This window comes from Oncorhynchus nerka, linkage group LG4, assembly GCF_034236695.1.
Source record: "Oncorhynchus nerka isolate Pitt River linkage group LG4, Oner_Uvic_2.0, whole genome shotgun sequence".
NCBI classification, from domain to species: Eukaryota; Metazoa; Chordata; class Actinopteri; order Salmoniformes; family Salmonidae; genus Oncorhynchus; species Oncorhynchus nerka.
Genome location: NC_088399.1, coordinates 62,024,422 through 62,050,246, shown reverse-complemented (window position 1 = coordinate 62,050,246; position 25,825 = coordinate 62,024,422). Strand labels below are relative to the sequence as shown.

General features: G+C 44.0%; 1 protein-coding gene across 1 annotated transcript; it reads right to left on the bottom strand.

Moving 5' to 3' along the window:
• Nucleotides 1-13,023: 13,023 nt before the first annotated feature.
• On the bottom strand, nt 13,024-25,242 carry LOC115128342 (hepatic leukemia factor-like). Its single transcript, XM_029658109.2, has 4 exons — nt 24,180-25,242; nt 19,536-19,952; nt 16,161-16,426; nt 13,024-14,654 (listed from the first exon to the last, which is right to left on the bottom strand). Exons 1-4 carry the CDS (start codon nt 24,367-24,369, stop codon nt 14,439-14,441), a joined length of 1,089 nt encoding a protein of 362 aa, XP_029513969.1. The 5' UTR covers nt 24,370-25,242; the 3' UTR covers nt 13,024-14,438.
• Between the last annotated feature and the right edge of the window lie 583 nt (nt 25,243-25,825).

The following is a 25,825-nucleotide window of genomic DNA, read 5'->3' as shown; positions in this document are numbered from 1 at the left end:
ATGTTCTACATGCTGTTAAAAATATTAGGTGATTTAGGCCATAACTGGAATACAAAGGCCAGAATTTTATGATATGCAATCTGAACGGATTTCAAATGCTTCTCATTTCACAGTATGTGGCTTACTGGTCATCTGGCTATAGCTAGTTATAGCTGGTTATAGCTAGCATGGCAACAAACTGCTAAGCCGCTCAAAGCAAGCTGCTTTCAAATAGCCCCTTACAAAACGTGTTTGAGCCCAGATCGGATTCGGACTCTGTGCCATTTAAAAACTCAACAAACCACCACAGTCCGTAAAGACCTACCAACTAGGGGTGATACAGTGGCTCTTCCTTTAAAAGTATATTCGATCGCCAGCAAGCATTTTGGGAAATTCTGTGGCCGTTAGCTATCCGACTGTGGTAGCAAACAGTACAGTTCTATTACAGCACTACTCCTTTGATGCAACACACTGAATACACACATCAACACTTCTGTGTCAGGATTTTCCAGCTGCAGTACTGCGAGCGAGACGAGACAGTGCAACTGCAAAAGGAAGATATTGGAGTCTTCTTCGTGTGCAAAACTGTTCTCTTTTTCCTTTGATGTAGCAAAAAGACATCATGACCTGGAGCCAACTACTGTACAATCATTTACTGGGATATGCATGCAACTCCCAATGACTGTAATGACTGGTACTGCTCTAAATGGGGGTATTAGACCAGTACAGAGAGATATCCGCAGCTATACAAATAATTGATATTTTTGTAGAATTTGGAACGGTGTACTGCAATGCACTGCAATACAGTGTGCACTTATATAATAGGCCCTATTGATTTAAGATATAGGCCCTACGTGATCACATCTACAGTGTCCATTTTCAGCCGTCTGTCTCCAACAGACCTCTGCCCCTCGATTTGGGTCATATGCCTCTCTCTCTCTCTCTCTCTCTCTCTCGGCGCGATAATAGATCATAAACAATTAAAATTAACAGTAAACATTACACTCACAGAAGTTCCAAAAATAATAAAGACATTTCAAATGTCCTTATGTCTATATACAGTTGTTACAATGTGCAAATAGTTAAAGTACAAAAGGGAAATTAAATATGGGTTGTATTTACAATGGTGTTTGTTCTTCACTGGTTGCCCTTTTCTTGTGGCAACAGGTCACAAATATGATGGCAGACTCTGCGGTCATATCTGTGATGGCAGACTCGGTGGCAGGTAGCCTAGTAGTTAGAGCATTGGGCCAGTAACCGAAAAGTTGTAGGATGGAATCACGAAGCTGACAAGGTAAAAATATGTTGTTCTGCCCCTGAACAAGGCAGTTGTTCCCCGGTAGGCAGGCATTGTAAATAAGAATTGATTCTTAACTGACTTGCCAGGTTAAATAAAAACGGTGGTATTTCACACAAAATTGGATTTGTTTTTGAATTCTTTGTGGATCTGTGTAATCTGAGGGAAATATGTGTCTCTAATATGGTCATACATTTGGCAGGAGGTTAGGAAGTGCAACTCAGTTTCCACCTCCTTTTGTGGGCAGTGTGCACATAGCCTGTCTTCTCTTGAGAGCCAAGTCTGCCTACGGCGGCCTTTCTCAATAGCAAGACTATGCTCACTGAGTCTGTACATAGTCAAAGTTTTCCTTAAGTTTGGGTCAGTCACTGTGGTCAAGTACTCTGCCACTGTGTACTCTCTGTTTAGGGCCAAATATCATTCTAGTTTGCTCTGTTTTTTGTTAATTCTTTGCAATGTGTCAAGTAATTATATTTTTGTTTTCTCATGATTTGGTTGGGTCTAATTGTGCTGCTGTCCTGGGGCTCTGTGGGGTGTGTTTGTGTTTGTGAACAGAGCCCCAGGACCAGCTTGCTTAGGGGACTCTTCTCCCGGTTCATCTCTCTGTAGGTGATGTCTTTGTAATGGAAGGTTTGGGAATCTCTTCCTTTTAGGTGGTTGTAGAATTTAACGGCTCTTTTCTGGATTTTGATCATTTGCGGGTACCGGCCTAATTCTGATCTGCATGCATTATTTGGTGCTTTACGTTGTACACAGAGGATATTTTTTGCAGAATTCTGCATGCAGTCTCAATTTGGTGTTTGTCCCTTTTTGTGACTTCTTGGTTGGTGAGCGGACCCCAGACCTCACAACCATAAAGGGCAATGGGTCCTATAAGTATTTTTAGCCAGATTCTAATTGGTACGTCGAATTTTATGTTCCATTTGATGGCATAGAAGGCCCTTCTTGCCCTGTCTCTCAGATCATTCACAGCTTTGTGGAAGTTACCTGTGGCGCTGATGTTTAGGCCGAGGTACGTATAGTTTTTTGTGTGCTCTAGGGCAACGGCGTCTTGATAGAACTTGTATTTGTGGTCCTGGCAACTGGACCTTTTTTGGAACACCATTATTACTGTCAGGGCCCTGGTCTGACAGATTCTGTGCAGATTCTCTCTCTCTCTCTCTCTCTCTCTCTCTCTCTCCCTCCCTCCCTCCCTCCTCCCTAGTCCTGTGCCTGTTGACTTTGAGCCGTTCTCCAGGAGAGGAGCCAAATCCAGGGTGCTGGGGTGCACTCCCCCTGCAAGCAGCCAGGAGCCAGGGCTCCAGATGAGCTGAGCTGCTCTCCAGTGTGTAAAAGGAGCAGTCACACAAGAAGCTTCGCCTCCACTGCAGCTGCCACCCACACAGCGCAGAAACACATTGACGCACACACACACACACACACACACACACACACTCCGCCACTTCACTTCACTGTAGCCTGCCTGCAGACATATGATTAGAGTTAAACAAAAGGCATGTGTACAGTGGGCTGAATACAGAAATATAACTGTAACACACACTCAACGGATAGTACACATTGCTGGGTAACTAGGAGTGTGGAGAATGCCCTCCAGAACAGGCAGCTAGACCAGCTGACAAGCAAGAACCTCATTACCGCCTCTACTTCACTCACTCACTCACTCACTCACTCTCTCTCTCTCTCTCTCTCTCTCTCTCTCTCTCATACAAACATATTGTACACAGCATGCATGCACACACACACACACACACTTCACACTTCACACACATTCTCACACATGAGCGAGTTTCACATCACTAGCCCTCCCCACAGCACTCCAGCACCAGTCTCCATAGCGACAGCCAATCCAGAGCTGGGGGGGAGTCTGTCATCTTCGAAGCAGAACTGGCAGAGGAAGTCCAGGAAAGGAGAGGTGCAGGAGAATATGGAGCAGGAGAACGAGGAAGCAGGGGGGAGAAGGTGGGGAAAAAGGCTCTAGGGCAGGGGCCAGAAAGAAAGAGGTCAAATTTAACCCGAACAGAAGAGCGGGAGAAGAGAGGGAGAAGAGAGGCGAGAAGAGGAGCTCTTGGGGTGTAGAAGTGAGAGGTTGCCGTGAAGCTTTGCAGGATAGGTAGAACAGTTTTCACTTCCACACCCCACACCACTGAATAACTGTCAAATCTCCACATGTGCCTACACTGTACGTAACTGTCAGCATGTTGTGAAGGCCTCTGTAGTGTAGACAGCCTATACCTCCTTCAGGGTAAACATTACAGAGATTATAGTCAGAACCTAAAGCACATGACCTTAGGAAAGAGTTGGTTTCCACCACTTAGTCAAATTGCCTGTTGCCAGGAATCAATTAAAGCGCAGTGTGACAAGCGTACTGCAATTGACTTTTAAAGGTAATTTAATTTACTTCACCGTGAATGCAATCTCCGTGAATGCAATCTCCGTGAATGCAATGCGGTTTGCTTGTGGACAACGCATCTGATTGAATCCTGGCCTGTGTGTAGGCGAAGTAAAATGGTGATGTCATCCTGAGAGTATGGAAAGTGTCTCTGACCCAGCAGGCCTATGGAGGGATGGTTATAGAGATTGTACAGTTGTAGCTAGCAACACGTCCTTTCAACAATGTTCCAGCAGAATCTGGAAATGTCCTGGTGTTCCTGGAAACTTGGCCTCCTTTGACGCTTCAGTGTTTCAGGGACCAAACTGAGAGTCGCTCCCTCGTGTTAGGGGTTGGGTTAAATGCGGAAGACACATTTCAGTTGAATGCATTCAGTTGTACAACTGGCTAGGAATCTCCCCTTTCCCCTTCCATTCGTTTTCCACCATCCCATTGAGAAGCTGCAATAGGACAATAGATTTTAGTCACAGTGCATTCAGAAAGTATTCACACCCCTTTACTTGTTTAATTCTAAAAATTGATTACAAAAAAATGTATCTGAATAAATCTACACACAATACCCCATGATGACAAAGTGAAAACAGTTTTTTAGACATTTTTACACATGTATTTAAAAAAATATATATAAAAAACTTATTTACATACTTTTCAGACTCTTTGCTATGAGACTCGAAACTGAGCTCAGGTGCATCCTGTTTCCATTGATCCTCCTTGAGATGTTTCTACAACTTGATTGGAGTCCACCTGTGCTAAATTCAATTGATTGGACATGATTTGGAAAGGCACACACCTGTCTATATAAGACGCCATGGGGTCGAAGGAATTATCCGTAGAGCTCAGAGACAGGATTGTATCAAGGCACAGATCTCTGGGAGGGTACCAAAAAATGTCTGCAGCATTGAAGGTCCCCAAGAACACAATGGCCTCCATCATTCTTAAATGGAAGAAGTTTGGAACCACCAAGATGCTGCCTAGAGGTGCTGCCTGGAGGTGGCCGCCAGGCCAAACTTAGCAATCGGGGGAGAAGGGCTTTGGTCAGGGAGGTGACCAAGAACCCGATGGTCACTCTGACAGAGCTCCAGAGTCCCTATGTGAGATGGGAGAAACTTCCAGAAGGATAACCATCTCTGCAGCACCACCAATCAGGCCTTCATGGTAGAGTTGCAAGACAGAAGCCACTCCTCAGTAAAAGGCACATGACAGCTCGCTTGGAGTTTGCCAAAAGACACCTAAAGGACTCTGACCAGGAGAAATAAGATTATCTGGTTTGATGAAACCAAGATTGAACCATTTGGCCTGAATGCCAAGTGTCACGTGTGGAATAAACCTGGCACCATCCCTACAGTCAAGCATGATGGTGGCAGCATCATGCTGTGGGGATGTTTTTCAGCAACAGGGGCAGGGAGACTAGTCAGGATCAAGGGAAATGATGAACGGAGCAAAGTACAGAGAGACCCTTGATGAAAACCTGCTCCAGATCATTCAGGACCTCAAACTACGGCAAAGGTTCACATTCCAACAGGACAACAACCCTAAGCACAATGCCTAGACAACGCAGGAGTGGCTTTGGGACAAGTCTCAAAATGTCCTTGAGTGGCCCAGCCAGATCCCGGACTTGAACCTGATATAACATCTCTGGAGAAACCTGAAAATAGCTGTGCTGCAACGTTACCAATCCAACCTGACAGAGCTTGAGAGGATCTGCAGAGAAGAATGGGAGAAACTCCCCAAATACAGGTGTGCCAAGCTTGTAACGTCATACCGAGGAAGACTTGAGGCTGTAATCGCTGCCAAAGGTGCTTCAATAAAGTACTGAGTTAAAGGTCTGAATACTTATGTAAATGTGGCATTTCAGTTCTTTATTTTTAATACATTGGTAAACATGTCTAAAAACCTATTTTGCTTTGTTATTATGGGGTATTGTGTGTAGATTGATGATTAGTAAATTTTAGAATAAGGCTGTAACGTAACAAAATGTGGAAAAAGTCAAGGGGTCTCAATACTTTCCAAAGGTACTGTACACTACCGTTCAAAAGTTTGGGGTCACTTAGAAATGTCCTTGTTTTTAAAAGAAAAGCACATTTCTTTGTCCATTAAAATAACATCAAATTGATCAGAAATACAGTGTAGAGGGCCTCCCGGGTGGTGCAGTGCGCGCTAACCAAGGTTGCCAGGTGCACGGTGTTTCCTCCGACACATTGGTGCAGCTGGCTTCCGGGTTGGATGCGCACTGTGTTAAGAAGCAGCGTTGTTTATTGGAGGACGCATAACTTTCAACCTTCGTCTCTCCCGAGCCCGTATGGGAGTTGTAGCGATGAGACAAGATAGTAGCTACTAAAAAAACAATTGGATACCACAAAATTGGGGAGAAAAAGGGGTAAAATTCAACAACAAAAAAACGAAACAAAAATAAATACAGTGTAGACATTGTTCATGTTGTAAATGACTATTGGAGCTGGAAACAGCTGATTTTTAATGGAATATCTGCATAGCCGTACAGAGGCCCATTATCAGCAACCATCACTCCTGTGTTCCAATGACACGTTGTGTTAGCTAATCCAAGTTTATCCTTTTAAAAGGCTAATTGATCATTAGAAAACCCTTTTGCAATTATGTTAGCACAGCTGAAAACTGTAGTACTGATTAAAGAAGCAATAAATATGGCCTTCTTTAGACTAGTTGAGTATCTGGATTAGTGTGTTCGATTACAGGCTCAAAATGGTCAGAAACAAATAACTTTCTTCTGAAACTCGTCAGTCTATTCTTGTTCTGAGAAATGAAGGCTATTCCATGCGAGAAATTGCCAAGAAACTGAAGATCTCGTACAACGCTGTACACAGAACAGCGCACACTGGCTCTAACCAGAATAGAAAGAGGAGTGGGAGGCTCCGGTGCAAAACTGAGCCAGAGGACAAGTACATTAGATTGTCTAGTTTGAGAAACAGATGCCTCACAAGTCCTCAACTGACAGCTTCATTAAATAGTACCAACAAAACACCAAATCTCAACGTCAACAGTGAAGAGGCGACTCCGGGATGCTGGCATTCTAGGCAGAGTTGCAAAGAAAAGCCATATCTCAGACTGTCCAATAAAAATAATAGATTAAGTTGGGCAACAGAACACAGACACTGGACAGAGGAACTCTGCCTAGATGCCTGTAATCGAACCCTGAAATGCTGATGCTCCAGATACTCAACTAGTCTAAAGAAGGCCAGTTTTATTGCTTCTTTAATCAGGAACAGTTTTCAGCTGTGCTACCATAATTCCAAAAGGGTTTTCTAATGATCAATTAGCCTTTTAAAATGATAAACTTGGATTAGCTAACACAACGTGCCATTGTAACACAGGAGTGATGGTTGCTGATAATGGGCCTCTGTACGCCTATGTAGATATTCCATAAAAAATCTGCCATTTCCAGCTACAAAATCTGCCATTTCATTTACAACATTAACAATGTCTACACTGTATTTCTGATCAATTTTATGTTATTTTAATGGACAAAAAAATGTGCTTTTGCTTTCAAAAACAAGGAAATGTCTAAGTGACCCCAATCTTTTGAACGGTGGTGTGCATTGGCATGTGACGCATCCTCTATATTGTCCCACTATTTTTTGTTATGTATAGCCAGGGGTGCAACTTTGGTTTTAGATGTGGGGGGGGCATAACTTATTATTAGATGTTTTTTTGTCTAGTTGCATTGTCACGTTCTGACATTAGTTCCTTTGTTTTGTCTTTGTTTTAGTATGGTCAGGGCCTGAGTTGGGGTGGGCAGTCTGTTTGTTTTTCTGTGTTGGTATCTGTGTTCGGCCTAGTATGGTTCTCAATCAGAGGCAGCTGTCAATTGTTGTCCCTGATTGAGAATCATACTTAGGTAGCCTTTTTCCACCTGTGTTTCGTGGGTGTTTATTTTCTGTCTTCCGTGTCAGTGCTTGTTGCCACACGGGACTGTTTTGTTTATTCATGTTTATTGTTTTGTTCCAGTGCTCTGTTGTGTTTTGATTAAAAATTATGGACACTTACCACACTGCGCATTGGTCCTCCGATCCTTCTCGCTACTCCTCCTCAGAAGAGGAGGACGAGATCCGTTACATGCATAGACACTCCAAACAGCCTACCCGACCGCTCGGAAGCGTCCGCATGGTCCTAAAGCACACCGTTGCCTCGTTTTGTATCACATTCCAATGATATAACTGGGGGGGGGCAAAAATGCTATTTCAGAATGTGGGTTCCCCCCCGACCCAGTGAAAGTTGCACTCCTGTATACAGCAATAGAGTAATGATACTTATACATTGATGTGTTCCACACCAGTGCATTGATATGCTGTGCCTGAGCTTGAAACTGAACTGTACAGTCAAGGTGAACTTGAGAACACATTCAAGTCCTATTTCATCACTCGTGTCTCTCCATAGATATCGCAACGCAACCTCCAAAGCAAATGGAGACATTTGCCGTAACTGCAGGCAACAGAGATTATGGCGTGTGTTGCCCTTTTTTTATTTACTGCAGTATAGATGTACTTAATCGTGTTGATACTTACAGGAGAAAGGGATTCGCAATGATTTACAAACAGTTTACTAATGGTTAATAAACTTATAGCAGTTAATAAGTAGCGTATGACCTTCCTGTCCGTGTCACTTGGTTATTCACCAGTGTCTTCTATATCCCACCCCTCATTACTCATCGCTCACTTTGCTGTCAACTCTGCACTGGAACCTAAACTACAAAGGTCAGGGGTCATATATCTTGACAACCCTGCACGTCAGACAGGCTTACACCATGTATATCCAGCACACTGGTGATCACTCACACTGCCTTAATTACATTACAGCCTGGATTGAATAGGCACACATCATCAGTGGGATTTATGTCTCCAACTACAACCGTCGCTCATTAATGCTGGGCGGCCTTCGAATCTGATTGCGCACGGAACTCGATACCACCCGGAAACAATTAGAAGGATGATTCGGTAATCAGTATGCCCGTGACATTTGGCTCGCTCATTATCGAGACAGCTTTTCCAGACCTGTCAGATATGCCAACCTCCCGTGCCACCGCCGCAGAATCGCTCTTCAGGCCATCGGCACGCTCAGCTACAGTGGATGAGAAAGTAGGAGGAGGGGGTAGGAGGTGTCTGTGTGCGAGGCCATGCCGAGACAATTTGGAGTGACATTCTCGTGCGGCGGCTCTGAGTCTCTGGGCTATGATGTGACAGGATACCCAGCTTGACCCCCCACCCCCAACACAAACACAAACACACACCCAATCCTATAGCGTTACAGGTTGGTTTGCCAGGGAGATGGAAAAGTCCGAAGAAGGGAGGGGAGGAGGTAAGGAGAGTACAATCCGTCTTCCTTGGCTGTCAAAATGGTTATTGAAGAAAACTGTAGGGTGAAAGAGAGAGGGGGGGGGGGGTGTCCAGTAGGCTAGGGGTAAAGTGAAAAAGAAGGGGAGAGAAAGAGAAAGGGAGAGAGGGGTGTTTGTGGGGTTTTGACTATGGGAGAAAAAGAGAGAAGGAGAAAGAGGATTGGGGAAAAGTGAGAGGGAGGAAAATAGGGGGAAGGAGATGGGGGTACATAGAGACATAGCGAGGTGGGGCCAGTAGCCGAAAGGTCGCTGGTTCAAGTCCCTGAGCCGGCTAGGTGAGCAAGGCACTTAACCCTATTTGCAGCTGTATGTTGCTCTGGGATAAGAGCATCTGCTAAGTGACTTAAATGTAAAAGTGAGAGGGTGGAGAAGAGATGGGCACCGCTGGGAGGGACCTTACATTGAGGCATGGCACATAACACAGCCATAATGAAGGGAACCTCTCCTCCAGTTCCGTAGGGAGCTGAGCGAGGCTTTGAAGAGCGCAGAGATAGACATTCAACAAGTAGAGACATTACACTGCCACACTCTCAAGCAAGAGCTCTTTGTCTCCCTCTTCAACTCTCTCCGGCTCAAACTCTTGCACTTGCACACGCACATTCTCTCTTTGTAAGCTACTAGACTAATTGTCTTCTCAAAGGTTCCCCCACAAACAGTTTCCACCCATCCCTCCTTGCAGTAAAACAATAAGTACAATTATTTCCCTCGAGTAATCTTCCTGTTCTCTACCATCGATGATTTCTTTCACACAGCGCTCAGTGACAACATCTGAATAACACTCCGTACTGGTTTAATCAGTAGCAGGCCGAGGCCTTGATACCGCGGTCAAAACACTGGAAGAGTCTTAAATGGCACACTATTCCCTTTATAGTCCCCTCCTTTTGACCAGAGCCCTGGATAAGAGGGTCTTGCTGAAAAGTAGTGCACTAAAAAGGGAATAGGGTGCCATATGGGACACACTCACAGTCATCTCCCTCCTCTCAATGGAAGGAAACCCGTTTGCCCCCCCCCCCCCCCCTCAGCAGTGTTGTCAAGGACACTATGAGGCCTTGGTAATGAAAGGGTTGCAGTGTGTCCGCCACTTAATCACCGCTCAATGATCACTGCTCTGAGGGACAAACCTGCCTTTGGCTTTGCTCCTATCGAATAGCCTCATATGTTTGCATTCCTACCTTGCGATAGTGATACTGTGACACATGCTCTGCTAGATGATCAATGACTTAGTCTAGACTGTTTTCCTACTCAGAGATTGTCTGCATTGCCATCACATCATTGTAATGTAATGGCATCCAGTGGTTGTGGACGGTTCCTTGTCGTCACACGTGAAGTCAACCTGCGCTAGTGTCTTTCAGGAACTACAAACATCCGAAATGGTTATGTACAACCTAATATTTACTTCACCTGGGAAATCAGATGGAGGTTTATCATCTTTTCATCAGGTTGAGCCCCGAAAGTCTAGCAAAGTCTAGCAAACCTTCCGTGGTGAAATGGATACTGTGGTCAGAAAAACAGATGCTCTGGGAGTCCGTGTGGATCTATCATTTGAACCCATGTTAGTTAACACCTGTGTGGTGGTATGTTGTTGCTGCTGCTACTGATTGGACAGATGGCAGATGGAGTTACGTGGGGGACTGCTTGACGCAATCCATGTCGACGAACAGCTGAACCAGCCCACTGGTCACAGGTGGCACTGGGAGCGTCGGGCCGCCATTTTATGATGTCTAATATGGTCTGGAGAATAGCGCCATGATAAATGGGCCTTAGTGCCCCCCATTGGAGCTCTGATGTACTTTCTGATGCTGTGTGACTTCGATTCACTGCAGTTTCACACAGAGAGAAGATATAAAATCACGACAACATACAAGACACCACAAAAGCTTTCTCAATGAGTAAGGATGAGTCTTTATTGGTGTTTTCGGGAAAAGCCAGATCACATTCCTCCGCATCCTTATAGGCAGGATAAGTAGACATTACTGGGGCAAATGGGTAGTGGTGTGCTCATGTGACTTGTAGTTTATTTATAACAGTCACAACAGGGAGTAGTTTGTAATCCACATGGGGAAGGGAAAATATCCTGTGCACATTACCCGCAATGCCGTTTAGTAGCATACCATCACTGTGAGAATGGGCTACAAATGCCCACAAAAAGTTGCAGTATGCATATACAGACACATAGAAAAATATCACTGTCAAAAGTTTGTTTCTGCAACTAGTTCCAGGTATCAAAAAGTTGCTTCTTTGTCCATCAAAAGATGGACTGTGTTAGAAGCCTGCTGCTGGGAGATGTAGTTCAAATTCTTCCAGGGTTTCAAGTCCATAGTTTGTGGTTGTTTCAGCTTTTGTTCAAATACAAAACACACGGACAAGCCTACAGTCCCCACAGTGCACCTGGAGCTTTGTACAGTCTCATTGGATGGTGCCGATAGTGAACAGGCTCATAGAAAATAAAGTAGAGTGAAGATGGTCTTTGAAAAATACAAGGGAGATTAAATGAGAACTGCATTCTCCCTTAAAAGTTGTAGCAAGGAAAATAAATATAAGAGTAATAATAACAACAACAACAACAACGATAATACTAGCAATCAGAACTGTAATAATAAGAATCATTTAAAAAAATAACATTGAATGCTATGTCTGAAATCAACAAAGACCTTCAAATCCAGAACTGGTTGAACTAGAACATCCCTCCCAAGGTGAGTTGGTCGTACGCAGTAGATTTCCATCGAACTCTACATAATTCTACTGCCAAAATGTATCCGGACGACCCGGAGAAAAAAAAAAAAAAAGTAAGAATCACATCAATTAAGATTTATCGTAAGAGTTTGTTGGTTGTTTTTTTGTCCCCCAGAACGCCTGAGAAATTGACAATGATTCCAATCATCTTTTACTGCATTTATATATTCAAGCTATGTGTATTATTACATCTATAGTCACGGATATATCATATTATATGTTCAAGGATATATTATATACACACACATATCTAGTGAGAGAATAGCTGTAGTATTTTATTGTACATGTGTATGGTGCATAAGGGTGCATCGTCTCACTGGGTTAAGTTGTTTATGGTGCATAAGGGTGCATTGTTTGACTGGGTTAAGTTGTTTATGGTGCATTGTTTCACTGGGTTAAGTTGTTTATGGTGCATAAGGGAGCATCATCTCACTGGGTTAAGTTGTTTAGGAGAGGTATAGACATACTATTTTGTGTGTCACTCTATACGGGACTTACTCTTACAATACGACACGCAGAATAAAGAATAAATACAAAATAAATAAAAGGCTATAGGCAGTTCAGTACTGTGTTGGGTTGTGTATGTTCAGATGGAGGAACAGGTTGAGCACCATATATAGTCCACAGTAATAATCATCATTATAATCAAACTCGGGGTGTGTTAAGTGGCAGCATGCTCCGGTTCATGCTGTACACCGTCAACTTAACCTGGGCAATCCATTCTCAACCAGTTTCACACTTCACAATGGATCAAGGATGAGGGAGAGAGAGAGAGAGACAAATTCCCAGCATATGCTGTGGAAAGTGATGAAGTGTTATTTGCCTTGACTGGTTGTGCGCTATCGTACACCAGCCCTGTGTTGAGGTCCAGCTTGCTTTCAGGATCAAATAGAGGACTGGTCACCCCTCATAGCCTGGTTCCTCTCTAGGTTTCTTCCTAGGTTCTGGCCTTTCTAGGGAGTTTCTCCTAGCCACCGTACTTCTACACCTACATTGCTTGCTTTTGGGGGTTTTAAGCTGGGTTTCTGTACAGCACTTCGAGACATCAGCTGATGTAAAGAAGGGTTTTATACTTGATTTGAAATAAGAGTGTGTGTGTGCGCGCACGTACTTGCAGGCGTGCATGTGTGTGTGTAATGTGAAAATGCATACCTAGTCACTGGTCCAGGTTATTGCACCGTTTGTCTAGTCATGTTTGTTTGTGGTGTGTGTCTGTCTGTGTTTGCGCCGGAGCCAAACATATTCACCCATCGACATGAATACCTGGCAACACATTTGACCAATATTTATTCACAAACATCAGTGCGTATGCAGCTGTTCTCATGATGGATCACTGAGTGTAGCGTTTCAATACATTATCTCTCTCTCTCTCTCTCACTGCCAGACACACAATTAAATAGATTTAATTCAAGAAAGGAATCAAAGAGAAGATAACAACTCCGCCACTTTTCATATTCATCCTCTCCGGCACCACCCCAACATCAACATATGTGAAAATTGCGTGTTTCTAAGAGAAGTGTCTCCTCCAATGACATCTTCAGGTGTGCATCGTGTGATTTTGAACCAATTATGAGCAGGCATTGCTAATTTCCTACTAACTGGTTTATGATCTAATTGGAAACACTTACCTTCCACTATTTATTTTACTACAAAACATAGAAACACGCCATTTTCACATATGTTGATGTCGAGGTGGTGCTGGGAGTGAAAAGAATGAATGAATTAAAAACTTCCTTTAAGTGCTTGAACAAACCCACAAGAACACTATTTAAACTATACAATGTTTATTTAACCTTCGACCTGTTCATGTCCACAATCATTTACTAAGATGCATCTCCTCTCTCGCCGCCATGTTATCCCTGGATACAACCATTATACATTCTCTATTACGACCTCAGAAGGGTCAATCTTAAAAACCTCTTCAGGATCAATGTCCCTCAACCGGGATGGTTGTGAACTGCTTCTAAATTCAAAATATATAATTTATCAATCTACCCGGTTGTTAAAACATCTTCATATAGACCCCCCATCTCTCTACTAAACTCACCCATATATAAAATATACAAAAGATTATTTCCAAAATCTCCTCTGAGCGGTCTTTGCAAATATAAAAATATACAGTTTTCCTATGTTGAAATCTCTTTGCTTTCCTCTCTTCTGCCTCTCCTCATCCTCCTCTAGATTATAGCTCATCCTCTGTTTTCTAGTTGGCCCATGCCTCCCTCCCTGCTCAGTACAGTTAAGATACACATGTTTAGTCATAGAAAAAAAGTACACATCTGTCCTCCCCTGGCTTGTCTCCTTGCCTTTAGCTTAAAAACATTAGTTGTCTGTGATCTGTATGATTTGAACACATGCGCGTATGGCCTGAGCATTACCCCGAAGGAAAAAAAACACTGCAACGCACCTGATAAACACTGAATGACATCACGACGCAACCTGTCAAAGAGACACGGGAAGTGAAACCAGCATAGCACAGATACACAAGATGAAGGCTGCACTCACTACAACACTCCGGGTTACTCACAACACGGATGCTTACGCCAGGTGTCATACAATGCTTACGTCACGTCTACGTAGGCCGTACGCGCACCCCCTCAACTAAAGTGCTGGCAATGTTGTGGCTGCCTTCTAACCCTCTCCCTCCTCCGCCCTTCCCCTCATCTTCTTCTTCCTCACAAGTCTCCGTGTCGGCTCTCGAACTTGTTGAGGATGTTGCGGCAGCGGCCCAGCTCCTTGTGCATGTCGGCCATTTCCTGTCTGAGAGCAGCGTTCTCTCGCTCCAGGAAGGCGGCGCGCACCGTGATCTGGTTCTCCTTGAGGCGCCGGGCGTCACGTGAGCGCTTGGCCGCCTCGTTGTTCTTGTAGCGCCGGCTCCAGTACTTGTCGTCCTGCGGGAGTCACGGCAAAGTAGTGGCGTGTTGTGGGGGGGGGGGGGGGAGAGAGGCAAGAAGGGTCAGTTTTGTGATGGGAAGGGGGAGGTGTCAAAGCTGAGCATTGTAGTTGCACACTTGAAGCATGTACAGTTGAAGTCTGAAGTTTACATACACCTTAGCCAAATGCCTTTAAATTCAGTATAACAGTTGAGAGAATGATTTATTTCAGCTTTTATTTCTTTCATCACATTCCCAGTGGGTCAGAAGTTTACATGCACTCGATTAGTATTTGGTAGCATTGCCTTTAAGTTGTTTAACTTGGGTCAAACGTTTCAGGTAGCCTTCCACAAGCTTCCCAGAATAAGTTGGGTGAATTTTGGCCCATTCCTCCTGACAGAGCTGGTGTAACTGAGTCAGGTTTGTAGGCCTCCTTGCTCGCACACACTTTTTCAGTTCTGCCCACATATTTTCTATAGTATTGAGGTCAGGGCTTTGTGATGGCCACTCCAATACCTTGACTCTGTTGTACTTAAGCCATAGCTTCGGAAGTATGCTTGGGATCATAGATACTTTTGTACCCGTTTCCTCCAGCATCTTCACAAGGTCCTTTGCTGTTGTTCTGGGATTGATTTGCACTTTTCACACAAAAGTACATTCATCTCTAGGAGACAGAACGCCTCTCCTTCCTGAGCGGTATGACGGCTGTGTGCTCCCATGGTGTTTATACTTGCATACTATTGTTTGTACAGATGAACGTGGTACCTTCCGGCGTTTGGAAATTGCTCCCAATGATTAACCATTTATTTTCTGATGTCTTGGCTGATTTATTTATTAGATTTTCTCATGGTGTCAAGCAAAGAGGCACTGAGTTTGAAGGTAGGCATTGAAATACATCCACAGGTACACATCCAATTGACTCAAATGATGTCAATTAGCCTATCAGAAGTTTCTAAAGCCATGACATAATTTTCTGGAATTTTCCAAGCTGTTTAAAGGCACAGTCAACTTAGTGTACTTAAACTTCTGACCCACTGGAATTGCGATACGGTGAATTATAAGTGAAATAATCTGCCTGTAAACAATTGTTAGACAAATGACTTGTGTCACGCACAAAATAGAGGTCCTAACCGACTATAGTTTGTTCACAAGAAATGTGTGGAGGGGTTGAAAAACGAGTTTGAATGACTCCAACCTAAGTGTATGTAAACTTCCCACTTCAGTATTGTTATTAAAGTGTGTTCCTTAATAACAATGCCGTCACAATTAGCTACTCCACAGATAGCAATATGAGTTTCTTACCTCGTTATTTATTGCGTGCATATCTACACGCCAATTCAAACGTTCCACTTTTGCCCCTCCCCAATGTGTGCCCTTCCTTGAGGCATGCCCCCCATTGTCATTCACTTGAGTAAGCAGGAAGTTGCCCCCGCTACGTATGACGACATCATATTGCTAACTTTACCTTGAAGCTTCTTAGGGGAAAACTACGTTTAAAGCCAAGAATCGCAAGAAATGTAGTACCTTCTGCTCATCTGGGACCAGCATCTTGCGGGCTTTCTTGATCATGGGCTGTGGCTTGAGCTCCTCGTCTGAGAAGCGGTGCCTCCGGGGGTCGAAGGCCTCCTGGCCCGGCACGCTGGACAGCGCCACGTCCGCCGGGTCCGGGTCAAAGTTCACCATGACGTCAGCGGTGCCGTTGGCGACCAGTGAGCCTCCTGGCGGCCCGGGGAGGCAGGAGGAGGAGGTGGTGGAGGAGGGCGAGAGGTCTGGAGACATGACCTGGCCACCTATAATGAGAGAGGCCAACAAAAGCTAAACTTTTGGTTGGTCACATGCTTCACACCGTAGCGAGGGTGAAGGGTCAAAGCCTCCAGCATGCCGAGAACAAGGTAAAGGGGATTTGTTATTTCTGTGTATATGGCAACATCACTCGTTTATAAACTGGCTGCTGCATGGTGGCTGCAGTGATACAGATCGTCCACCAGGTGGAAGCATAGGCTACATCAATCAGTCAGTCATGTGGTTGAGCTGGCTGATCCAGGATAAGACGACACCAAAGCCCAATCCTAATAACAACCATTTTGGGCAAAAAAAGTTGAAACTGATCCAAGAACAGTGCTGCTGTGTAAACAACCTTCTACACACAGCAATGAGCTTGCGTATGGCCATTGCTCTCGCTCTCCCCTCTTTAACCTTTGATCAATGTCATACTATATTTCCCTCAGTTAGTAAAATATGTGTTATCTTTAAAGGAGTAGTTCAATATTTTACCTGAAAGTAGTCCATGTAATCCAAGGTTTGGTTTTCTTTAGAACAGCCACTAAACCCTTCAACTATCCTTAGTCCACAAACTAAGAGTGACTGGAAGTGATGGGGGGGGCATGTTTACAAAAACTAATGTCCAAATCCCCTGAAATCATTTTAAAATCCACTCCATATTTAGTTTGCTGTTGCTTAAAGGGGATTTTGCCATAATAAAAAATAATTTAAAAAACACACACATGCTCCCATTACTTCCATTGATTGTTAGCTTGTGTTGTCTAAAGTTAGCTGAAGTTTGTAAGTGGCTGTTTAAAGAAACCTGATTACAGTTTCTCCTGGCCCATAGACTACTTTCAGGGTGAGGAACCATCTTACATCAAGTAAAATATTGAACTACTCCTTTAATATACATTTGATAGCAACACATGTTCATTTTCCAGGTAACACTTCTCAGCAGGATTTTAAAGCGTTCATAATCCAAAACACACTATTATTTATTAGTATTTTTTCACACTACTTTAACCAGTGAAATTAGACAGCAATTTATTAGGCCTTCACTACATTGTTTTATTTCCCTGAGGTGTAATATGAGCTATAGCTATGGCCACAGCTGCTTTTTGTCAAGGTTATGGCCTAATCAAGACCAGCTGCTCTGGAAGTCAACCAATACATTCCCTATACATCCATTAATTAGCTATGACATAGCCATTTCATTTGACATTTCAATTAAATATTGGTCTTGGTGTTATTGATTATTGCATTCTCTGGGGAAATCAGTCTTGTTGGCAACAATTGTTTGATTGTGCTCTGTCTTTCAAAAACACTTGAGGAAATGCAATGCTGAAATGGAATGTAGGAAGTGTGTTACATCAAATCCATTCCCCAGTCCCCTTGCTCCATAGCCACCACAAAGACAGTTCCCTGCAATATCCCTCCAACCCCTACCCCACCCAACATACCACCACCTCCCTCTACCTTATATTTAAAATATACACAGAATTCTTCCTTCCTAAGTATCCATAGGACAAACTACCCCCCCCCCCCCCCCCCATCACACACAAACAATACACCTCACCTTTCATTTCACAGCAGTCTTTCCCTCAGTCCTTGTCAACAACATGAAATTCTGAAATGTTATGTCACAATGTTGCTCAGTGTGTAAAGACACTGGTATGGCGACATGGTGGCGTTATCTCTGCAATGTAAATACTCTGCTTCTTTATGCTAGGCTAGTCTTATGCAATGCTATCTATCGCTCTCTCTCTCTCTGCTTTACTCCCCCTCTATGCCTCCCTCCAACCCCTCCCTCTTCATACGCCCCACCCTTCCAGTCTCTCACTCCATTGCTCTCTGCATCGGCACGTGACGTGATGCCTGCACATGGCCCAAGCGTGTGAGAGAGGGAGGGGAGAGAGTGAGGGAGAGAAAAATGACAGCTCTCTTGCGCTCTCTCTCTCTGTTGACTGTACTGCAGAGTCTTCCTTAAATAACCCTTTCATCTCCACATTTCATTCAAATGAATCAATGTGGTAAAAGAGGGGAGTTCTTACGTTAACCTCACCATTTCTACGATTGATGCATTTGTTTATTTCTCTAAGCTACGGTGTAACTCTGATGGTCTTTCCTGTTCTGTAACTAATCCGTGTAGGTTCTCTTTATAAATGTAGTGTGTTTGTGTTACACTGATTCAGCAGATCTGTACTTGTAAACTCTGAGCGGTTGTTGTGGACCCAGTACCAAGATCGGGCAAGAATGTTTTGTCAGAACATAGAAAGTAGCATAACTATTTGAGGGCTACAGTCCTTGTCTTTTTGGAAAATCGAACTAAAATCTTACTGCTGGCAATGTCATAAGAATCTGCCCCCGCAACCCATGGAGTCTGCAATATAGGTCAAAGTGCAAACATGTAGTATGCATGGAAAGGGTACACCTTGATGGTTAATTGTAGCATGTGCTTGTAGTTTTGAAAACTAAATGTACTTTATGAAGGTAGTATACAATATTATGCGTCGTTTAGAAAATGCCACCAGAAGGCGCTAGAGTGTCAAAATGAAAGGGCAGTGAAAAGTCTATTGGACTAGCTTGAGACGATACCCTGTCTTTTTATATAGCTTCTGCTAATATAACATCTTCCGCCAGCATCATGCCACCAATTTCACACTAGACAAATGAAACACAAAGCCGTTCCACTGGCTCTCCTACATACTTGCTTTTGCCTTTGAGCTCCACAAACTGCTGTGTTTTCCCCCACCAACCAATGCCGACCTAGGTCATGTTGAGGAGGGTGCAACTACCGCAATGACGGTTCCAGTCATCTTGCAACATTGTCGATCTTCCACACACAAGATTTGCTCAGTTTTGTGTGTGCGTTTATTGTTGTGAAATTGTTAGATATTACTTATTAGATATTACTGCACTGCTGGAGCTAGAAACACAAGCATTTCGCTACACCCGCAAAAACATCTGCTAAACACGTGTATGTGACAAAATAAAATGTGATTTGATTTGACACACCAACGCAAAACATGCAAACATGTGGTCAAAAAGAAACAAAACACACTCGCATGGAGACAATCAAACACACACATACCCCCTCCCCACAACCTCCCCTCTTTAACCACACACCCTACTAACCACGTAGGCACTCGGGCCCTCCCATCATGCCTGGCAGTCCGTTTGGTGGTGGCGGCCCGTTGTCCAGGCCCAGCAGCGAGGAGGAGGAAGATGAGGAGGACATGGAGGATGATGAAGAAGAACATAGCGGAGGGGAGGACGGCGGGCACTGGGAGCTCTGGTTGGGCACGGCCGACTGCAGGGAGCTCTGCGAGGGCACCTGGGCGCTGGCGCTGGAGCCATTGCCACCTTTGCTGTGCATGGCCATGCCGTTCTCAGTCAGGAACTCTTCCAGGTCCATGTACTGCAGCTGGAAGAGGCCCCCGTCGCTGCAGGGTAGCGTGCGCTCCCACAGATGGGGCCCCAGGAAAGCCGACTGGGAAGGCCGACCACCTGGGCCCCCACCCATGGTGTCCGAGTCCTGGGGCTTGTCTTTGTCTGTTAGCGGGAGATTGGGAGGAAATTTTTTAAAAAAGATGGAGAGAAGAGAGATGGAGAGAGCGAGCATGAAAGAAAGAGAGAAAAAGAGGGAATAAAAGAGAGAGAACAATGAGAAGAAGAGATAGCGAGAGAGAGAGAGAGCGAGAGAAGGGCCATTGAGTGCAACAATCCAGCCTCTTCAGTGTTCATCACTGATGTCTCTTATCATCACATAATCTGCCTGCGAGCCTCGTGCCCTTATCAGTTTTGCAGGCAACCAAACGCCATTACATGGATGCATCAGCAACAGTGGCAGCAGTCTTCCTATTCACACACAGGCTGGCTGAATAATGTGTGGAAGGGAGTGAGATGCTATGCAGATATCATGAAGGTGGACTGAAATGCTACTCTGACATCATGAAGAAGTGAGATGCTAAGCTAACATGATGAGGAAACAGTGAGATGCTACGCTAACATAATGAAGGAAGAGTGAGATGATATGCTACCATAATGAGGCAAGAGTGAGATGGTAGGCTAACATTATGAAGAAAGAATGAGATGCTATACTAAAACTATTAGCAGAAGTGGCATCGTCTGGCGTCTCAGCCCTCAACCCCTTGAGTTGGAGGGGGTAATAAGGGGAGGCGAGAGCAATCAGATTAATGAGCAAGGAGAGGGGGCACAAAAATGGAGGATGACCATCAGTGTGACCCCGCTGAGAGCTAGGTAGAGGATTTCACAGAGACAAGGTAGAAGCGGTCGGGGAAAGGGGTGACAGGCCTGACGATCACACCCGGGACTGTACTGGTGGCTCTGGACAGCACAGCACATTATTGTCCGCACACACACCACACACACATGGAGAGGGACATGTAGGATGCAAGAGAGAGAGGAAGTGGAGAAAAAAAAGGGAATGCAAAATAAGAAAGACTGACAAGAGAGAGGATAGAAAAGACAGGAGAAATGAGAGGGGAGAAAGGGAAGGGAAAGCAACGTCAAATCAGAGAGGGGGAGAAGGAACAGAGGAGTAATGACAGGGAATGGAGACAGAGGGAATGAATATAAAAGGAGATGGGTTGATAAGGGAGAGGAAAGGGAAGGGAAAGCAACGTCAAATCAGAGAGGGGGAGAAGGAACAGAGGAGTAATGACAGGGAATGGAGACAGAGGGAATGAATATAAAAGGAGATGGGTTGATAAGGGAGAGGAAAGGGAAGAGGAGTGGAGATTAAAGAGATTCAAATAGGAGGAGAGATGGCTGATAGGGCGATATTGGGGGATGAGAGGAGATACAGCAGATGATAATGAAGGGTGAGGAGAGAAATAAGAGGGAGTGCAACTTGGAGGAGGGGTGATAATGGGAGAGGAGAGAGAACAGAGAGAGAGATGTGGAATGCAAAGAAAAAAAATATGGATGAGAAGAGACAGACGTGAAGGGGGAGTGAGGGAGATGTGAGAAGTGCAAGAGGAGTGAATGAGGAGATATGGTAAACGTGCTAGAGGATGGCGAGGAGAATAGACGAGGGAGAGAGAGGAGAGATGCGTGTGGGTGTATACGAGGGCGAAGAACAATGCATGCCAGGGAGAGGAATATGAGTTTTTGTTTTTGTTTTAAGGCATATGTATCATGCATTGAAGCCAAAGGGAACTAACTCTCTCGGATGCAAAAAAGACTCAAGACTCCATCTCATGTAATAAGACCCTTCTCCATCCCTTAACAGTAGTGATGCACCACGACTATGCATGTTCTGATGGTGAACTTGATGCTGGTAGGCCTTTTGTGCTCGGACTCCATCGGAGGAGCTGTCAGTCTTGATCAGCATCATCTCTCACACAAAGACCATCCATGTAAATGGTCGAAGGACGTTGTTCAACTATATAGCCACCAGGGGGAGGATGTTAGCCAGACAAGCTGACTGAGGTTGTGACATCCATTCAACTGAAACGGTTTTGCGTGGTTCTGGACCGGTTCCGCCCGTCATTGTTGTGGACAGAGCACTCTGTGAACGGCGTAACATCAATGGCTGTGCACTCCATGAAAGCTCTGGTTGTCCCGCTCCGCATGCTTCTCTCCACTCTCATCTGAGATGCAGTATGTGAAAACCGAACACCATCATTTGCATTAGGGAACGACACGTCACATGTTCTGGCCTATCCAGACAAAGGATCAATATCCTCTGGCTGTGAGCCTTGTAGAGCTCCACTTCCAATGAACACGACATACGAAACGGGAAAGCCTTAGCGATTGCAGTAAAAGCAGTAGCGTCTCACAAAATAATTTTGTAGAACTTAAAAACAGGGCCACTTTCAATTGCTCAAAGAGCAACTTTGTGCTTATAGCTTGAAGTTTGTAACGAGTTAGCTGGCGTTTAAATGGCGTCTCTGCTTTGCTGGGCAGAAACTTGTACGTAGTCATTTATATGAAATGGTGCCAATTTTGTACTGTCACTAAGTGTGATCATATTTATTTCACAGTTAAAGGAAAGGTGGAATATTATAGGGTCAGGAATGTTCTCAAGCCGTCCTCTATCAGCGGCGCAATAGTGGGGCCCTAAAATCGTGATAAACCCAGTCATTCTGGACAGAGGCTAACGACTGTTTAGTGTCAATTACAATATAGTGCCTGGAAATACGATGGCATTGGTAAGGTAGTGAAATGTTTAGTAGGAAACAACTTTGCCAGCATTATCATGTCGCCAACTGTATTTTAGACAGATAGCAATGTTGTCATTAGCTAGCAAAGTTCATCCCCAAAAAATAGCTAGCAAATCTAACGTTAGGTAGCTCAAATCAGGTGACCTCCCCTCAATTTTAGCTAACGTTGTACTGCCTCTAAAGTCAATCTGGCGACATCAAAATGACAAAAGGTTTTCCTAGAAATGAATTGCCTCCCTTTGAATGGCATTGTATTTGCAAGCCAATGTAATGCACTTTTGATTCAATCTTCATCAGCGCTCATTGACGATGCACTGAGTAGAATGCTCAATTGGGCACCAGTACAAAGCGAACGTTCAAAACAATATCGTCACGAAACATGCAACCCGTGAATTGTAAAAAAATTATACATGATTTTTTATATTTCCATCATAAATGTACTGCAAATTTGAGTTTGTGTCCTCAAAAGTAACTACACCTCAGCAATTTATAAAAAAGAATTACCAGAAAAGGGAGACTTTAATCTTTCTGGCAGTATAAGAATTACTAGGTATTGCTTATGGCACTTGTGATAAATAATACTTTTGGGTATGTCTATTTAGGCGGAAATCTCAAATGTGTATTTTACATTTAACAACAGCAGCGCTTAGTTAACATTTGACTACTTAAAATGGCTCTAGTGTGAAAATCAATGTTTGTTGGATTGAGAACTGGTGTTAGACATCTTTATACACTGAATGTACAAAACATTAAAGACACCTGCTCTTTCCCTGACATAGACTGACCAGGTGAATCCAGGTGAAAGTGATAATCCCTTATTGACGTCACTTCAATCAGTGTAGATTAAGGGGAGGAGTCAGGTTTAAAAAATAATAATGTTTCAGTTTTGAGATTGTGTGTGTGTGTGCCATACAGCAGGTGATTGGGCAAGACAAATGTAATTGCCTTTGAACGGGGTATGGTAGTAGGTGCCAGGTACACCGGTTTGAGTGGGTCAAGAACTGCAACGCTGCTGGGTTGTTCACGCTCAACAGTTTCCTGTGTGTATAAAGAATGGTCCACAACCCAAAGGACATCCAGCCAACATGACACAACTGTAGGAAGCATTTGAGTCAACATGGGCCAGCATCCCTGTGGAACACTTGACACCTTGTAGAGTCCATGCCCTGACGAATTGAGACTGTTCTGAGGGCAAAAGGGGGTACAACTGAATATTAGGAAGGTGTTCCTAATGTTTTGTATGCTCAGTGTACATCAATATCATGAGCTATGACGTTATTGAATCTATTTGTTGAAGGATAAAAGCACTAATGTTCAACGCTGTGTGTGTGTGTGGTCTTGTTGCTGTGTGGTCTTAATATGAACCTATTTCCATAAGTAATGCATGATACAAGTCAAAGCAAGAATTGTCAAGCCTATACACGTTATATTTATAAACATGAATTCAAGCCAACAGAATGAAATCAACGATTGCAGGCCAGCCTGTGTGTGTGTGTATTTATTAATTTTAACATTTGATATGCATGAACTTTCCGCTTCCTTCCCTCCCTGCCCCCACCACACCACACACACACACACAAACAAACTTCACCTTTCATTGCACAGCAGTCTTTCGCTCGCTGGTCAGCCTTGATGGGCAGTTGTAGGAGAGTCTTGAGGCTGGCCATGGAGTTCAAGTGTCCGCCGGTCGGGACACTGCCCGCGAGGTTACCCGTACTGAACTGTGGGCTCGCTCCGGCCGGGAGGTCAGGCGGTAGGAGCTGTGTGAGCGGCCTAGACATTGGTACGCCGTTGATTCCCACCGTGGAATGAACGCGGAATTTATCCGATTAATCCACAAACGATTGACTGGCCGTCAGCGGGTTCACAACACAGTGACGTGACGATTAAAAAGGTGGACGGCTGGATACACACTGCTACACCAACTGTTATTTACCTCATTCGAACAGCGAATGATAGTTTATCTAAATATGAATTAAGAACGTGCTAGAGAATAATAGTGACATTCGACATATCAAATATAACTTGACATCAACAATAAACCATTGCGCTTCCAAATGTCCATGAAGAAATCAAAAGTGAAAATGATGTCCTCAAAGAAATGTCCATGGTCAAATAAGTGTTCGATTCAATAATCTTGCCAGATGCAATTGGGCCCTTTAATAAATCTCTTATCCCAGCCTCTATTTTTTGAGATAAACAAAGTTGGACAGCGCTCAGATTGCGCGAAAAATACCTTGCTTTGATGATGTCCGTTTATTTGAGGATAATAGGCATCGCACGGAGTTGATTTTCTTCTTGACCTGAACAAAAATATTCCGCGAAAAATGATAATTGAAATGGATTTTGGAGAAATGCCTATAATATAACGGACAGCATTGGATGTGTAGTCTCAAAACTCAAAGAAAACTCAAAGAAATCCAATAATAGAGAAAGTTGAAAAGAAGTGTATGTTTGGGGGGGGGGGGGTGATAAGGGGGAAAAAGGCTTCGTCAAATAATATCCAACAACATGAGTAGTATAGATGTTGATGTCCCTTGTTTTCCTCTCCCCACTTAGTCGCGCTCTCTCTCTCTCCCTCCCTCTTTCTCTGTCGTTGTTTTTGTCGTTCACCTTCACCCACTCCCTCCCTTTCTGTAAACTGCCAGCAAGGAAGCAACCAAGCGCGGCGCGGCTAGAGTCAGCTGGGATGAACACGGGCCGCTCCCATGACATCACCGCTCACCGTGGATTGGCGCTGGGGGAGAAACTGATCAATATTCATGATCCACACCTACTAAAACGCCCCAAACAGCATTAATGAGCCCCTCCCCTTCATACGCAAAACAGTCACAGAAGGAGTTGTTGATTACTCTTCTCAAACCCCAACCACCACAGCAAGTCGCCTCCTGCATAACTTGCCATGGCCGTTCTGGTGATGGAACCGATGGAACACGTGGTTGACTTTACTGTCAGTCAAAAAGCTAAACCAGATTAGTGGACCAACATACATATCTGTTTAATTGATTATGATCACAGGTCCTGTAGCCAATCCTAAATCAACACAAGAATGGAATTGCTCTGCAATGTTCAGTAGCTTAATTTATTTTCAAAGATTTCACCAATAAATTCCTTGTATTGCTACTTGGTGTGTGGGCTATCTCTGTCATTTAAAGGATTCGGATCCCTGTCGTGATTTTGTGTGACAGTTACAAATCATTCAAAAATCATCATTATCAATATTATCACATTTACTTC

Excerpts from the sequence above, each read along its gene's own strand:
- LOC115128342 (XM_029658109.2), bottom strand. The coding sequence starts at position 24,369 with ATGTCTAGGCCGCTCACACAGCTCCTACCGCCTGACCTCCCGGCCGGA. Across the intron at positions 19,953-24,179 it reads AGACTGCTGTGCAATGAAAG|ACAAAGACAAGCCCCAGGAC; the intron begins GTGAAGTTTGTT and ends TCCCGCTAACAG. Across the intron at positions 16,427-19,535 it reads AGGGCCCGAGTGCCTACGTG|GTGGCCAGGTCATGTCTCCA; the intron begins GTTAGTAGGGTG and ends CTCTCATTATAG.